Below are 17055 nucleotides of genomic sequence, written 5' to 3'. Positions count from 1 at the left end.
CTGTAGTGGAGCAGCAGACTCTTTCACCACTTCCTCAAAACGAGAAAGTGACGTGAAGCACTATCACAAACTTGAAAAGATGGAAAATTGACTGTTTCATGAATTTTGTTGGCTTCCTCGCTGTTTGGCACAGCCCCAGCACAGCAGTCACTCTGCTAATATGAAGCTGGATATTATCAATCAATTAGAGTCAATAAACAGTTATGGTGGAATGCTGAGAGTTGGATACAATCCCATATCTTTTGACTCACCTCATTATCCATATCATTACTGTGCAACACACTTTCCTGTGTGTGAAGTGCTCCGAAAGTCCCTGGCAACCTAGAATTTACAAGCGTACTGCAACGGCTTGTGTGTGTTTGTACTGTATGTGTGTATGTCTAACTGTGTGTTGGAGACTGTGATACGAGTTTAGATGGGAGGATAATTTCCACTTGTTTGTCAAAATATTGTCACCTTTCTTGGAGAGCCAATTTTTGGGGTTGCGTGTAATCCCAGTGACGGCTCGTTTATTAGTGGCTGATGGCTTTTAACACGTGCTGCCAGGCAGACCGGCAGTGACAAAAAGCTGTTTATTTCCCTAGCCATTATGAAACCAAGCATTAGACGTCACATTCATGCACAGCACTGACAGTAGTGTTACTGGATAATAACCCTTCCTCTCTTGCTTTCTTGACTCACCATTAATGAAAACAGAATTATCACCCACTGAGTCACACACCATAAAGTGATTGACTTGTTTTCCAAGGCCTTTATTGAGTGCATTTTAGTACAATATTTCTCAGAAAGTTACAGCTTACAAACTCTTGACACATACTTGTCACAATTTACAAGTGGTAGCTATACAGAAACAAAAAAAAAGAAAAAGGAACCATTCACGCTCTTAAACAATGTACCTGTGCACACATAAATGTCTGTACACAAATGTGCCTATGCACACACATGAAATCAGTCTCTCTCGCACACACAAATAAACAAACTATGACATGTGCACACGCATATTCAGCTTCACCAGCCATTGTGTACCATAGAGGGAGGTCGTGACTGGTATCCTGGAAAGGTCCCATTTCACCTGGTCTTCCTCCTTTGCCGACAGCAAATACTTCTTGGTGTTCAGTGTGTGTGTGAACATGAAGTGCTGTGTGTATACTGTTTTATGTGTGTGTAAATCTCTAAGTCTGGAGTCTGTAACAGAAGGAAAAAAAGAGAATGAAGTTTAATAAGTTTAGTTTTGCAGGGAAGTCATGTCAGGTCATTTTCAGGTGAACACAGCTGCCACTGTTCTGACCTTTAAATGACAGGCATGAATTCAGCTACTAAGAGGATCGTTGGTCACTCCTCAGACAGTTACAGCACCATGAAACATTTAACAAGCTCTGTTCTTGTGTTTTGTATCAGTGTGTGATGAATGGCCTCCATATGAAACAGCGTTCAGAGAGGTATGGTGAACCGCCTCTCCATTCATCACACTGGAGTGTCAGTACAATCAGATATTTAGAAAGACAAGCAGAGCAAATGGAAAAAGAAAGAATTACACTGTTGCATAATGAATACATTCTATCATCTCATTCACAGGCTCTTGGGTTGCAAAGCAAATACATAGCACTAAGCTGAATGGAGGACTAATGCATTCAAATTGAATCACTGGCTTCAGTGAAAGGGATTTATGCCAATCTAAAAGAGTATGTGACTATATTTAAGAATACTTGGTAAATCAATAACTGAGAATTAAAAATAAAAGGCAATTGATTTTGTCCATGAACCTATCCAGTTGCTTGATTTCAGCATTTTCCATTAACAAACTAAAGAAATTAACATTTCTATAATGAATGAGATGTTGCCATATGAACACACTGCAAGACGAAGGGGGCTGAGTCACTTTGATGAAGTAACTTTCTGACTTTCATCTAACCATCTCTTCTATATGCCCTGCAACCCAACCCTCCTGTAAACTGACTCATCCCTGTCTCTTTATCACATAATATGCACACACTCTGTCAGTCTCAGCCCACTTTCTCTTCAGTAAGCATCAGGCTGGAAACCAGACACGAGAATAACATAATTAAGGGTTGCTCTGTGTGTGTGTGTATGTTTATTTTTTGATGGTCCCATCAGTCTCCCACCCTGTGGCTGATGCCTGTCAGATGGGGGTCCCAGCAGATGTTTGCACCCCTGCCTGGGCCCACTGGAGCATGAAGCCAACCATTTCTCAGGCCAGCCATGGCCTGGCCCAGCCCGGCCCAACCCAGCCCTGCCCTGGCCCAGGACAGCTTGGTTACACCCAGGATAAATGAGCTGGAGATTTGCCAGCCAGCTGGTGTAGCCAGGAGAGAGGGCAGAACAGACAGAGTAGGAGGAGGATGACTTGAGGGTGGTGAGTATACTTAATAATCTGCTAATGGGCCTGCCATCAATTTCTAATTTTGGATGCAAGGTGGCTAGAACTGTCGTCACTCATCTCTCTCTTAAAATAGGGCCAAAAGATTTCAGCGGGGTCACAGCTACTGCAAAGAATTGATACTACAATAGCTCATGATAATTGTCTGTGAGCTAGGAGAATTCATAAGAGACTTCCTTTGACATACAGCCATGGCTGAAAATTGTCACAGCAGCATTCAGGTCAGTTTGCTCTCAATTTTAAAGGCCAGTGTGGCTAACATTTCATCAACACTTGATTTGACTTGATTTATAAAATCAAAAACTTTTTTGCTTTCCCAAAGCCTGAGACTAAAGCAAGTAACCAGCAAAAAGAAAAAAAACATGTTGCACAGTCCAATCATGAAGCACAATGCCCAGATTAAAAAAAAAGACAAATCATCTTTGTGCACAATGCAGAAGTGAAATACTGCGGTGTACTTTCAGAGTCATTAATTCATTATTTCATTTCATAGTCATCCATGACGATTCTTTCGGGAATAATGTAGACATCTCTCAATCTAGCACAAGCAAGGGGGGAATTTCCTAACACCAATTTCTGCAGCTAATAATTATGGCGAGATTCATACGTGTGAAAATCTCTGTGCCACCATGGCAGTTTGCGCTCAACCTGCCTACACATATGGCAGCTGCATATAGTGAGAGTGCATAGATTTACTCAGCAGTTTCGCTTCACTGTACTACACTGTGAACAGTGTGCTCGTTTGGGCAGTTTAAGTCTGCATGTTCATCGGAATGGCATCAGGCGTCTGTTGGCAAACCTCAGCCCAGATGTTAATTTTCACTGTGTAGACAAGTGATGCTGATTCACTCCGATTTCCAGTGCCCTGATTAGCCACTCTCCCATGCATCTCAAACTTGCAGCAAATCTTGCCTCGGCCAAGATATTTGCGGCACCGATGAGAAAGACTAACTGGATTTGCCTGAAATAAAATCCGCCAGATGTAGAGCAATTTGATGTTAAGTAGTGTTTTTACTGTGTGATCAGCAGCTACTTACCATGGATTTGGGCCGGCCGAGGCGTGGAGTTCCCTTCCCCTCTGGATGGCGCTGAGCACTCCCAACACAAACAACAACAACAACGGATCGAAAAGAAAATCTAACATAAATCAAATCTGTACAAGTAAGTGCTCACCAGCAAGAGACAGCATGTGTACACCCACATTTAACATGATCTCCAGTAAATGGATATTTTGTCAATTATTTTAACTCCTACAGCAATTTTTCATATAGATCTACAATACCAATTCTTTGCCCATGATTCCTTTTATATTTTCCTCAGGTTAAGATTCAGTCAGGATTGTCCTTGTGCCCCTGGAACAAGCCAGTGTCTGTTGTTCAGTCGTCCGAAGGGAACCAGGGCATCATAGGAATCTAACACATTGCATGTGTCTATCACAATCTAGTCAACAAACATGTCTTTGCCAAAAATGCAAGCAGAGAGTTCTGTACATACATATTCATACATATCACCTTCAATATGAAGGTTTATTATGAAAGATATAATCATATTTAGCAAGAGATAAACATATTTATATTCTCTGAATCTGGGTGGGGCTGGCTAAGAAGTCCTTTGGCAAGGCCTTCCACCCAGGACTCCACAGGTAGTGTTAAAGTTAAAATACAAGTGGACGGCATCTTGCTATAGTGATAAAACAAACAAACAATCAAACAGATGGTAGAAGACAAAAATATAACTAAGCTCTGAATTTTCACCAGTTCATTTACGATACATTTTGTCAAATTCTTCAAACAAGCAAAAGATGATGTGAAAGTTGAAAATGGTGCTCCACTGTACATCCCTGTATTTTTCTTCCTCTAATTATTCCTACTGGTAATTGCTTTTTCTTCTGAGACTTATTTCTGGCCAGGTCAAGGCATCTTCATTGCACACATTGACGACAGTATGGATAAAATCACAGGTCACACGTTGTTTCTAAGTGTCTCACACTTCTGTTTACAATTTTCTAGTCCAGATAATATAGAAGTACAATATCACTCATTTTACCATACAGTCTGAACTTGTGAGAGATTCCCTGTGTCAACATCCGATTGTTATTTTGGTTCACAATGACATGAATGGCTGTTCATACCCACAGCAAAATGATGTCTGTCCTCTTTTTGTGGATCAGTAGAGAAACAGTATCAAGTCTGGACCCTGAACTCCTGGCGTGGATTGCATGAAGTGTGATAGCTATTAACCAAGTGGTAGTGTAGACCCTGGTCTCCTGTTGTCATGGTTTGTGGTTTAAATTAAGACAATAGTCTCCACTCTGGCGCGTTCCGATGGATCGGGGGTCATTCGAGGGCTGCCATTGTTGTTGGTCCTGCGAATGCTGCCCGTTCCGTGGCACAGCGCCCCCTGTAGTCATGCCATAGTGATGGGTGACTGGCTCATCTGCACCCTCATGGACTGGATATTACTGAGGATCTTCTTCTGGTGGCCTGCCAGGGTCACTCCTATCCTCAGCAAGTCCCTAGAGAGAAATGGGCCGGGTGAAAGGAAATTGAAAACCAAGAACATATTTTGAAGCAATAAATGGAAGGATTTCCATCACATTGAAGATGGAATAGATCATCTGAGTATGAAGCTATTATACTGTGAAAAAATGGCATTGTATTTCCTGGTGTATTTGCAATCCTAACATGGTTATATGAAAACAAGTTCAGGATGGAAAGCTAGAATGAATGTAAACACAAATTTACAAAATTAATTCTATCACTTGAGAGAAGACTTAGTAATCTATGTTGCTTTGCATTGCAAAGAGACTGCACCAAGCCCCAAGCATACATTTTTAATAAAAAATGTTAGAGATTTTATATTTTCGCATAAATTTGTAGACCGAGCCCCATTGTTAATTAAAATAAATGGAGTGCAATATTTATGTCTATTGATACTACATGTGCTATGAGAATTGCCATCATGACCCAACCTTTGAAAAACTCCACATAAACAGCAGTGAATAAATATGCCTCTTAAAATGTGTAGTTAAAGGATTTACATCCATATCCATATTTTGGAAAATTGTTCTCAGAAAATGCTTAATTATTATATCATGATACTTGAATAGCACAGATGGAAATATTCTCACCAAAATGACTATGTTATTTTCTCTTCTAATGAGTCATATTTTTATGCATAAACCATACGGGCTTTACTTTGATGCAATCATTCAAATACTTGAGTCACTGGGCGCATTCAAGCCAAAAATACATGCACTCGACGTTGAGTCATTTTATATAAGTGTGCCCATCAAGTGCCATATGGATTTGGAAATCTTCGTTTGCACACGAGCAGGTGAACTCACTCTGAGGTCATTTGAGCCACCAGCTGCAGGGATGTAAAGCCTGAGTTGAGAAAGTTGTCTCTGTACTGGCTCATCTTGATGGCAGTGAGCCAGTCCTCTACTGAGCTGAAGGTGTTGAAGTCAGGTATGGATCTGTCCAACAGTGGCTGAGAAGGCCTGGGGGGGAGAGAAGAGAGGGGTAAGAGGAGATATAGAGTGGTGCTTTGATGCAATATTAAGGAAGTGGGATTTAAAGAGAAGGAGAATAACTGTGGTTACGATGTTTGCATGGGTGTGCGTGTGCGAAGATGCAAGATGGAGGAGAAATCGTGTATGTGAGTGTGCACTGTATGAATATTTGCCCTGGAAAGTATCCTGACCCGATCTATCGATTGATATCCGTCAATGATAAAAAGTTTACAAAGAGTAGAGATTCTCTTGTATCACGGGAGAAAAACCTTCACTCCTTGCCCTGAATGCCTAGCTAAAACTAAGATACCACTCATTATCTGGCCAGCACTATTCCCACAATGAAGCATGCTGCGGCAATGCTCCGCAGTGTCAAATATCAGGAAACTAGTCACAATTAGAGAATCAGTAAATTGAGTTACATACAGGAAGAGGGGCCTTGAAGAAAAACACGCTTCAGCTAAGTCAAACTCACATGGGGACAAAAGTTCACTTTACAACATTTACAACAAAACAAGTGGCTTCAGGACAAGTCTCTGAATGACCCTCAGTGGCCCAGCCAAACCCTGGAAATTGAATTGGAAAATCTGTGAGGAAACCTAAAGCTTGCAGTTCACAGACAGTCCACATCTAATCTGGCTGAGTTTGAGAGGATCTATGAGAAACTGTGGAAGAAAATTGTCCAAAACAAGGTTTGCAAAACTGGCAAAATCATGCCGAGTAAGATTCAAAACAAATCAAGGCCAGTGGTGCCTGTACAAAATAACGAATAAACATTCTGAATATGTATGTAAATGAGATGTTTCTGTATGTTTTAATTTCTCTAAAAACATGTTTTTGCTCCGTCATTATGTTGTAAGAATAATTTATGTGTTACTACAAAATGTGGAAAAAGTGAACTTTATAAAGCCAATACGAGGGGTGGAAAAAATCCTGGGGAGGAGAAGTTCAGGTTTAATGCAATCAACAGTAATGAATTCATGTTTATTTTGTGAGAGGATAAAAAAAAGTAAGCATGTAGCTACATGCTGGGTGCTGACAGGCGTAAATACTGTCTATATAAACAGATGAAAAGTATATTTGTGTGTACTTAATGTCCACTTCAGGGTGAATGTGTGGGGTTATGTAGAAAGTGTTGAAAAAGTGTTTTTACTCACACTGCAGGGATGTTGGCTACAGCTTTGAGGCTGGTGGGGTTACGGATCATCTTGTCCAGGGTGCTGACGATGTCGGTGAAGCGGGGTCGTACGTTGCGGTCTTTCTGCCAACAGTCCAGCATTAACTGGTGCAGGGCACTGGGGCAGTCCATGGGTGGTGGCAGACGGTAGTCCTGCTCGATGGCATTAATCACCTAAGGGAGTAAGAGTGGGAAGGGGTGCAGGTGTTATCTATTTCAAAACTGATATAATTAATAGATCTACATACTACACAAGTCATACAATAATTACAACCAATTGCTGTCACTAATAGGGTTTTTCTACAAGCTGGCTGCTTGTCAATAATACACTTCATTAAAAACAAAACACTAATTTGACTGAGTTTTCAGTGTCTGATGACATTAAGCATATCCACTCTGTAATCCTGACACGCTCGCCACAGCCTCAACAACATCCCCACCCCCACCCCACACAGACACACTCTCTCTGGTCACTCAGCCGACAGTTAGCATTCAGGCTGATGTGCCCTTCCTCTCGACTCTAGCCAATCACATGTCACTCCTGGAGGACAGAGTGAGGAAAGAGTGGGAAAGGCGAACAGAGGTAGTGTCATTGTAGAAAGAAGTCACCAGGGAATGGGCAGATTGCATATAATTAACACTGTGAAGTACAGCTTCCTGACACGTCTCTTAAAGGCTGCACAGGCTATCCTGGCCTTGTTAGACACAGTTTCAGGGGAGTCAGAGTTAAGACTCAAGTGTTTTAGAAGAGCTGAGTGAAGTTCAGACAGAACTTGAAGAAGATTTGGAGACTTTTGCAGACGTGGAGTACATATAATTCAATGACCTTCGCGTTTTGTTTGTTATCTATAATGCATGGTTTGTAAAAATGTACAAACGATGGAGTAAAAATATATTTTATCAAAGTAAAACATGCTTACTCTGCATTTGTGAAGCCTCTTCATAGACAACACAAAGAGTAGAGACTGCTGCATTGCACGTTGATGGACCCAACTCTTACACACACACATATATATATATATCCATACTCTCTATAGATGCAATCTTTTCCAAAAAATGCATAGTTGCAGGATAAGGGGTCTGGTGTGAAATCAAGTGTAAAAGATACTATCATTAAAAATTAGAGGCTGCTCTGTAGGTTGGCAACTCCACTCAAGAGCGCAACTCAGTAAGAGTGCAACTCAGCAGAATCTTGACAAATGGTGCATATGGAGAAGTGGTTGTGTGTGTGTTTGTGTGTGGACTGAGCAGCCGCACAGGCTGAGTGGTGCCAGTCCTCTTCCCTGCATTAGTCCCACCAGGCAGTGTTTGCTGCTGGCCCACTGAGGCAACATCTGCTGGGTTGGACGTTCCTTGTGGAGTGGGGTCCATAGAGGCCTGATGGCTGGCTAGTTGTCTCACTAAGACAGCTTAGGGAGAGAGACCTCATACTATGGGACTATATCCAATGGTTGTGTGTGTTTGTGTTGGTGCTTGTGTGTTTATGGGAGTCTGTGTGTGTGTATGGACCTTATCCAAACGGACATGGGGAACAGAGCAGAGCTCTCAGCAATCATTCATGGCTCTCAAAAGCCGACCAGGAAGGAAAGGGGTTTGGTGTGAGGCTGCCTATAATAAGTCTGCTTTCAAAGTCAGAGTCAAGGACATCAGTGATGATGCTGTGAGATGGGAACTGATAAAAAATGTGTGATTTATTACAGCTTCCGCTCTTAAGCGTTATCCTTGATTGTGTATCTATGGGGTGAAAATGTAGTACAACCGCATCTGTACAGCAATGGCCGTTCTATTAATGATGCAGTTTATTCAGATTCAAACTTGTTTTTTTTTATTGCATTGAAGCTGAGAAAAGTGATAAAGCCCAACTTAAATGTTCCTTTTTATGATCTTATGAAATAGGCACTTGAACCTCCTGGAAAACTGCTACTTCATCAGTGGTGATGCCATACCACATTAGCGGGTACAGTTACACCTTTCTGCCTGTCCTGTCAAATAAAACTCTTTTTCTCTCCATAATTGATAGGTCATTGGTCACTCGCTGTCTGATGTTCCACCCCAACATTGTGCGTCAAAAGGAAATATATCACATTTAGAAAGCAAAGGTGCTTGTAAACAAACACTTACATCTTGGTTGGACATGTCCCAGTAAGGCCTCTCTCCAAAAGACATCACTTCCCACATGACAATGCCGTAGCTCCACACGTCACTAGCTGAGGTGAACTTTCTGTAAGCGATGGCCTCTGGTGCTGTCCACCTCACTGGGATCTTCCCACCCTAAAGAGAGAAAAAAAAGGGGGCAGAAAGGGTGAAAAGGGAGAAATTTCTAAGATCCAAAATTGTCTATTTTCAGTGGTACCACATTAGAGTCGACCATACTCGACTGTCTTCCTCCACCCATCTAACTCTTTAGACCCTCATCCATCCAGTGTATCAATTCCTCCAGCAGCCAAATATTCACCAGATTCTGCCTCTGCCTCAGCAGCAGCTCCCAACAGTGTTCGCCCTTCACACATCGACCAACATTACATTTAGCGTCTCCTCTCCCACAGCCCTGTTTGAATAAAGGAAGATAGGCCTGGGCTTCTGCGCGTACGTCGAGCGTGTCTGCCTGTAATTGGGCTACCTGGGCCTCAGGCACGCCACGCGCCCTGTTGATTGAAATTGACAGCTGCTTCTTTAAAATTCCACACACACACACGGGAACATATACACAGGCACAGACATAGATGATTGTACGTGCACACCCACTCACACAAACAGACAGTCACACATAAATCCCTGTTTGTGCCCCCACACCCCCCACAGCACCACCCCTTATATCTGAGTTGAGCTTGCCAACAGTTTAATAATGCCAATTAGCTGAACCTGAGCATTTGCAGATAAGCTCCTGTTGGAAACAAACCCACACCCAGAGAGCAACCTACACAGACCACCCTGCTCCCTGCTGGCTTTCTGGGAGTGAGAACGGGAGAGAGGAGTTGGAGAGAGGGGCAGGGAGATGGGGAAAGAGAGAGAGAGAAAAGTGATAGGTGAGGAGAATGAGATACAGAAAATGGCTGTTTCGGGTGTTTCCATACTGCAGGCTGATGTTTGAAATGCTGGACAAGAATATACATAAACAGCTGTAGGGCCTCCTGGGACTCCACAGACAAATTTGTTCATTGTGTGATTTCAACTGAACTCAACTTTCCCCAAAATACCTATACAAAACACCTATACCTGAACTCCGTCCATGGACCTAACAACCAGCTACCATTGACCTCTGTGTGGCCTGCTCAGAGCAGACTATTGCACTGAACCCTTCACCTGTGTGTTTGTTTGTCTGTTTGATTGATTGTTTGTTTTTAGCAGGATTATGCAAAAAGTACTGAACCAATTTGCATTTGGTGGAGTGCTGCAGCTCGGGCCAGAGGACAACCCATTAAATTTAGGTAGCAATCTGGTTAAAGGACTTTAATCAATTTCCTTAACATTGCAATTTACATTTACAAACATTTCTGTCAATTTCTCAGGAAATAATTCATGTATCTTGATATAAAAGATTAAACGTATTTATGGTGTTAGGATCTATGGGTTTCTACAATTTGGTACAGATCTATTGATTGCAATTCTACTGTATATACACACAAACACACACGCGCAAGTTAATGGGTTCCAAATTGATTAAATTGTTAGTACATTTTATGAGACTGAATCAGTGAATTGGCTATCCTTCCCTTCTTCGGGTGGTGCCCTGAGGTGGATTTAATATAAATTAAATCCTATTATTTAATGTAACTAGAGGGGCACTCTGTGCAGCGCCAACCACTGCCAAGGCCAATGTCAAAGAATATACTTTGAAGACTTCCAAGAAAAAAAAAATCTAATTCATAGTAATTGATCTGGATCTGCCCCAAAATATAATGGGTTCTCCCTTGGCCCATGTCCCATCCCTTCCACCAAGTTCGGTGCAAATCGGAACACTACTTTCAGCGTAATCCTGCTGACAAACAAACAGACATGGGTGATAACATAACCTCCTCTGTGGAGGTAATTAGGGCCTGAGCACAGACTAGGACCCTCTTTAGTATTATTATTAATTATTTACTTATTGATACTTATTGATAGCCAAAAATTGATAAGCTGTTGGACCTACACAGCTTTGTTTGTGTGGTTTCCTGTGCGTGTGCAGAGAATGTAGCTTCCACAGGTCAGTGCTGTGTGGCAGTGCAGAGGTGGAGGGGCTGAGCCCATTAATGAGCACCTCTTCAGAGTTTGACCTTTGAGAGGACGCTGACACTGAAGACACATTTAACATCTGACCCTCAATGGAGACCGCTGTCAGGACACACTGCAAGATGGGGAGTCAACACTCAGCTCTCATTGAGCACAGTGGAGAAAAAGACACGAAGCACTGTAGGAATTAGGCAGTGGTGGGACAAACGGAGAAAACAACAAAGAAAGACGGAGAGCAACAGATCAATAGTTGAATGAAGGCTATCTATGCCCCAGCGACTCGAATGCTTTTCTCATATCTCAGACTTGTTCATATCTGAATCGTTTCATCTATACTGAGACCCCAGGACACTTTCTCTTGCCCTTTCTTTTGTCTGAGGGCAATGGAGCTACACAGATACAAGCCAAATGTCTTCCCTACGAAAATATAAAACGGCCAATCCCCTTCTTCTTCATCTGTCACACTGTCAGGGGCGATGCTTCGAGTCAATTATTTTGTTTGGACGAATGTACACAAGATGAAAAACGAATGAAATAAACGCAGAACAACATGAAAAAAAATAGCTGCTCCAAGCAAAACACTATTACAGCCTCTCTTTGTCATTCCTTGATTACTCCCTGTTTGCCCTGTACATCTGGTCTCACGCCCTGGGACCCTGTTGGGATATGAGCTGAGTGTCACTGAAATAGCCTGAGCAAAGACGCAGGATCACAAGAAGCTCCCTCTGCGACCCCAATGAGAGAGACTTTAGTAATAACATTTCCAAGGCGGGTGAGTCAGAGGCAGCTATGCAAACCTGTAGTAATTACTGCTGTGGGCCAGTGATAGCTCTGCCAAAATCCTGCTTTAATAACATGAAGTGCCGAACAGCTCATGCATGCAGGGAAGGAGGCAAAAACATAATAAGAAGTATTGGCGCCTTTTTTTTTCCACTAGAAAGACTGTTAATACCACAAGGAATGAGTTGGTGGGGGGGGGTGTAGAAGTGATGACGGGAATTAAAACAGACCTAATGTCAACACAAAGGCGCGAGTGCTTTGTGAAGCCTCGAAGCATGGGGAGAGCTCTTTGGATATGGTATATTGTGCCGGCTACTGAAAAAGGAACAAGCTGTTTTCTGTTTGCCTTGAAGTGAAATAATGCAGCCAAAAGAGTATTCACACACTTCTATTACCAGGGGCAGTTATCTCACAATTTGTGCGGATGAACCAGACCGTGGCACAGCAGCCACTGCAGCTGCAGAACTTCCAGGCCTTGAAAGGAGTAATCTGTATTGATATCAAGTGATACTCAAGTGAGCAAAACTCTCTTGATAATAAATAAAGTGGGTGACAGTGCCTTATTTTCAAAAAAGTACTGGATGGGTCTATTTTCTGGTTGATAAATGTTGGAATTACGAAGAACAAAAGAACGCCCTTGATAGTGTGAAAAACTGAAATGAATGTGCCACAAAGATACCTTTCCATGTATGGTCCAAAAAGTCCCCCACCCCTACCCCCCACTTTCCCCACTTGGTGACATGATTTTTTTTTCTTTATGTTACTACCCACATCATACGTGTGGACAACACGTCCGGCCATGTTTGCACACAGAATTCCCATCCACAACAAAACCTTGCGCAGACACAGGAGTGTGCTGTCATACTTATGTCACCAGAATGAGATTACAGTCCATGACTGGTTCCACCTGGCTGTGACTGCCTGTGACAGGTTGTGACCAGTTGTGACAACTAAGCGGTACGTCTGGAGAGCGAGTGCAACAGAGATGTGGTGGGACTGTCAGGTTAAAAGGTGTCATGATGAGACGAGTGTGCTGCTGTGACAGCCAGATGAAGGATAAACATGTGGCAAGGTAATTATGTACGTACTGGTGTCTGTTATGTTCCCCTGGCCCAGTAATGTATGTGTGTAGACACTGATGCACGTTGCAAGCATATGAAAACACCTATCGAGTCTTTGCGGCGACTTAAGCTTTGCATCTACAACTGTGTCATCTACCTCGATGTAGACTGTCACTGGCAATGCTGCTGCAGAATGACGTCAAATCTAGAGCAAATATACCTGTCAGAGCACAATAACAGTCATCACTAACATGCAGCAACTTCTCAGATAAATTTACTGTAACTAGGAAAATAAGCACCCAGTGTATGGGCTTGTTTTCACTTCACAGACGCTATTTAGAGATTCCAAATAAACTTTCTCCTTCATCTGGAAGTCAAATATGTAGCCCCCCCCCCGTTCCCGCTTCTCCTTTCCTTTACCCCTCAAACTTGAGTAATCCATTTCCAAACAATGCGCTCTCAAATGGACTTGAGCACATTTACTTAGGCTGGGGAGAGTGCTCCATCAACATCCCTTTAATGAAATCCTGAGAGCAACGATCTGCCCTGGATGTCTGCCCAAACAGAATGAGAAAGAGAGTGAAGGAGATGGAGAGAGAGGCCGAAAGAGGCCGAGCGAGGCCGAGCGACACGGAGAGATGGGGAGTAAAATAGAACAAGAAAGAGAAAAAACAAAAAACAAAGAAAGGTGGACAGTTTCAGAGATGTTGGTGACTTAAACACCCATGGGAATGTCTGACGGAGAAAAAGACTTCACCATATATACGCTGAAGTCATGCATGAAGGAAGCAATTGTCAAAGTTTTATTTTATGTTCTAAAAACTGTCCTGGTCTTTGTTTTTAGATTTGATTAACAAAGAATTCTAAAAATCTCTCCATACTGCATTGGAAGATAACAGAGGGGGAAGGAAAGTCTACTGTACGCCCAGAATAGTCTCTCATAATTGCTCTACTTCTGAAAAAATTCAATCACTATCAAGATTAAAATACATATGCATCATATTGCCAGGAACCTTCTGTCTGCGGCTTTCTGATCCCATTTCAAAAATAATTTCTGCAAGGAAGTGAAATCCAGTTACATGACAATACAGCAAGGAAGATAAGAGATATTTCACTATTTCAATGATATGGTTCATTTATTCCTTATTATTTAGAAAGTGTGCTGAGACCTATGGTCACACAGGAGGAAAACAATACCAATTTAGCTTGGCAGACGAGATCTAGTGCAGGACAGAGAAGTTTTATGTCAGTACTAGGTGAGAATAGTGAAATTACAGTAAAAGTTTTTGCTACCATTAAATTAATTTGACAGCTCGTATAGCCCGCATATTTTACTGTTATGGCCAAGCACAGCTTGTGGCAAACATTAACAGCTTGTCAGTATTATAGAGTGAAATGTTCATCTCCACCTCAATGCCTCAAATCCATACACATATCACACAAAACACAGGCCTTGTTATGCCATTTCTGGGCTCATTTTGAATCAATGTGGTACATGTCTTTCAGCCGGTTGTAAAGCTTCTCTGGTTTAAGCATATTGCACAAGACTGTGCCCCTACAATGTCACACAGTGGTGAAAGTGCTGGAGCAACCTAACCTCGTAGATTTGTTTAAATGAACCTGAACCCCATCTAGACATCTCTCAGAAAGCTTTTAGACCCACCTATTACTTTTTTGTAACTCCCATAGCTTTAAGCATCATCTGTCTTTTTATTATTTACTCCATTAATTATCCCCTTTCCCCAACATCATTAGCACCTGACTGTGTTTCGTTAAACAGAAAATTAAACTCCCTCAAGGAATCTGCACCAATAGACTTCAACATGTCTGGCATCTGCGGGCACCATCAAATTAAACCTAGCAAGTATCCCGTCTCACTTGTACTATTCCATGCTAATGTCAGAGGGTGACCTTGCCCCCATGTTTCCTCCACAGGTTGTGGAAAATAGGCAATTACATCTGCAGACGGTTTTATCAAACTGGAGCACAGCCTGAGTAGTAGATTTGTCCTTTAATGCTGAGGCTACATTTGTTCCGCATGTTGTTAAAGCTACTGGGAACGTAGTTATGAAGGCTGCTTTAATGAGAATAATATGAAAAAAACAATGATCATGTTAGCATTTTATTTATTTATCTATTTATTCTTAAATTGGTTTTAAAAAAACAGATGCTCTTATTTGGAAGGTATTGCTTTGGTTAACCAACAAATTAAATCTCCCTTTTGTGACTCTGCAGTAAAGTATTTTTTTTTTTATGGAGACACAGCCTCACCAACAGAGAAGGTATCTCTCTCTCTCTCTCTGATTTAATTGTACACAAGCCACTTCGTTGTGAATCCTGCTCCGATGCAAATGCAGTCCAACAGCCACAGATGGCAAATCAATGCCCACCTTATACTGACTCCGGCAAACATGACAGAAGGTATAAATCAAGGCGGAGTGCTTTGGATGGTTGCTCTCTCTTTCATGCCGGGACCTCCTCCATATTCATCTCCATTCCTGGATACTTTTCTGCTGCTACATTTACCCCAAGACTGAACAAATTAAACTCTACAGTCTGAATAAAATTAGCCTGGAAATATCTTAATTGGTTTCAAAAACAAAACCAAGAGATAAAAAACAGACCGGAGGGTGGGTGGGTGGGGTAAGGTGAGATATTTAGGATTTCGCTGTGATTATAAATGAGTGTGAATGAAGGTTCAGTTCCCAGCTGCAGTGCCTCCAGTTGAGCAGGACACTCAGGTGGAAAGCCAGCTGAGGATCATGCTTGGTCACTGCACTGGTGGCTTACACTTATGGGGGAGGAGGGGGTGATGATCTGTGTGCAGGAGAGTGTAAACTTCTCCACATGCTCTCTAATAGATGACAGTAAGTGCCTGGCATGTGTATGTGCTAATCAAGGTAAAAGAGGATAGTTGGAAACAGCAGGGTATCTGTACTGCACGTCACATGTGAGTGACTTGATGGAATCCAGATCCAGGTGTCAACTTTTTGTAGATGTCAGAGAGAGAGAACAAAAAAAAAAAGAAAAAAGAACTTGTGCTGTTCCAGCGACAAAATATAAGAGCAGACATTTGTTTTGGAGCTTGAGCAAAGAATGTGTATACACAGGTTGTTTTTGAACATCAGAAATAGCCTACAGTGAACCCAGTTGTTGATTGTTGAATTATAGAGGGAGAATGACTGCTGTGCAGCATCAAAGAGAATCGGAGGATTGCATCTTCTCCTCACCTATACCGAGAAATTAAAAAAAAATTATCTTAATCTTTACTCCTCCAACATCAGTAATTACAAAGACTGAAGCACACATCTATGAATTGCCAGTGAATGTGTGATCTGTAATTATAGTTGAAATGCAAGTTCTATTATCGCCTCTGTGGAAAAAAACTGTTTCCTTTAAACACACTTCGCTCAATCTGATCTCTGTGTAAGGTAGTTTGTGTTTTTGCCTGAAATTAGCCGTGATAATGGGGATATTTAGGGGTGGGATTCATGCTCGGAGGGAAGTCATGGAAACAACCCCAAAGGATTTATTGGTTTATATACTGTTACAGGTTTAATATATAGTCAAATTTTGTATTTTATACTTTCATATAAATGTGATATGTCAGAAAAAAAATAATCTCAAAGAAAGTCCCTTTGTTTGCTTTTGGCCTGGTCCATATAGATGTGTTCCCACTTCACTTCTTGTTTACTCAGGGACTCTGCCCCCTTAACTTTAAGTTCAGTGCATAAATATTTCACTACAAGTTGAATTGACAAGCCAAAAAAAAAGTGCATGGGCCTGAAGCCAGAGAGAGGGGGAAAGGATGCAAATAGAAAACAGACAAATGACAGAAACAACAGCAAGGTCCACATAGTGTGAGCACTGAAGCGGAGCTGAGAGAATGTCACTCAGGTCACAGGGATTTGAC

At 41.9% G+C, this 17055-nt stretch overlaps 1 protein-coding gene across 3 annotated transcripts in view; it reads right to left on the bottom strand.

Annotated features, from left to right (window-relative positions):
* Positions 1-731: 731 nt before the first annotated feature.
* LOC130179492 (ephrin type-B receptor 1-B) overlaps positions 732-17055 on the bottom strand; it is a 159857-nt gene continuing 143533 nt past the window's right edge. For all 3 annotated transcript variants that reach the window (XM_056392505.1, XM_056392504.1, XM_056392506.1), the window contains exons 13-17: positions 9211-9360; positions 7070-7263; positions 5745-5900; positions 3436-4913; positions 732-1185 (exon numbers count right to left, since the gene is read on the bottom strand). In XM_056392505.1, the coding sequence (XP_056248480.1) occupies positions 4805-4913; positions 5745-5900; positions 7070-7263; positions 9211-9360 (609 nt within the window). In that variant the 3' untranslated portion in view covers positions 732-1185; positions 3436-4804. The remainder of the gene's footprint in view (positions 1186-3435; positions 4914-5744; positions 5901-7069; positions 7264-9210; positions 9361-17055) is intronic.

This window comes from Seriola aureovittata, chromosome 12 (assembly GCF_021018895.1).
Source record: "Seriola aureovittata isolate HTS-2021-v1 ecotype China chromosome 12, ASM2101889v1, whole genome shotgun sequence".
NCBI lineage: Eukaryota > Metazoa > Chordata > Actinopteri > Carangiformes > Carangidae > Seriola > Seriola aureovittata.
Note: the sequence above shows the minus strand (reverse complement) of the source record. Positions and strands in the feature narration are given on the sequence as shown.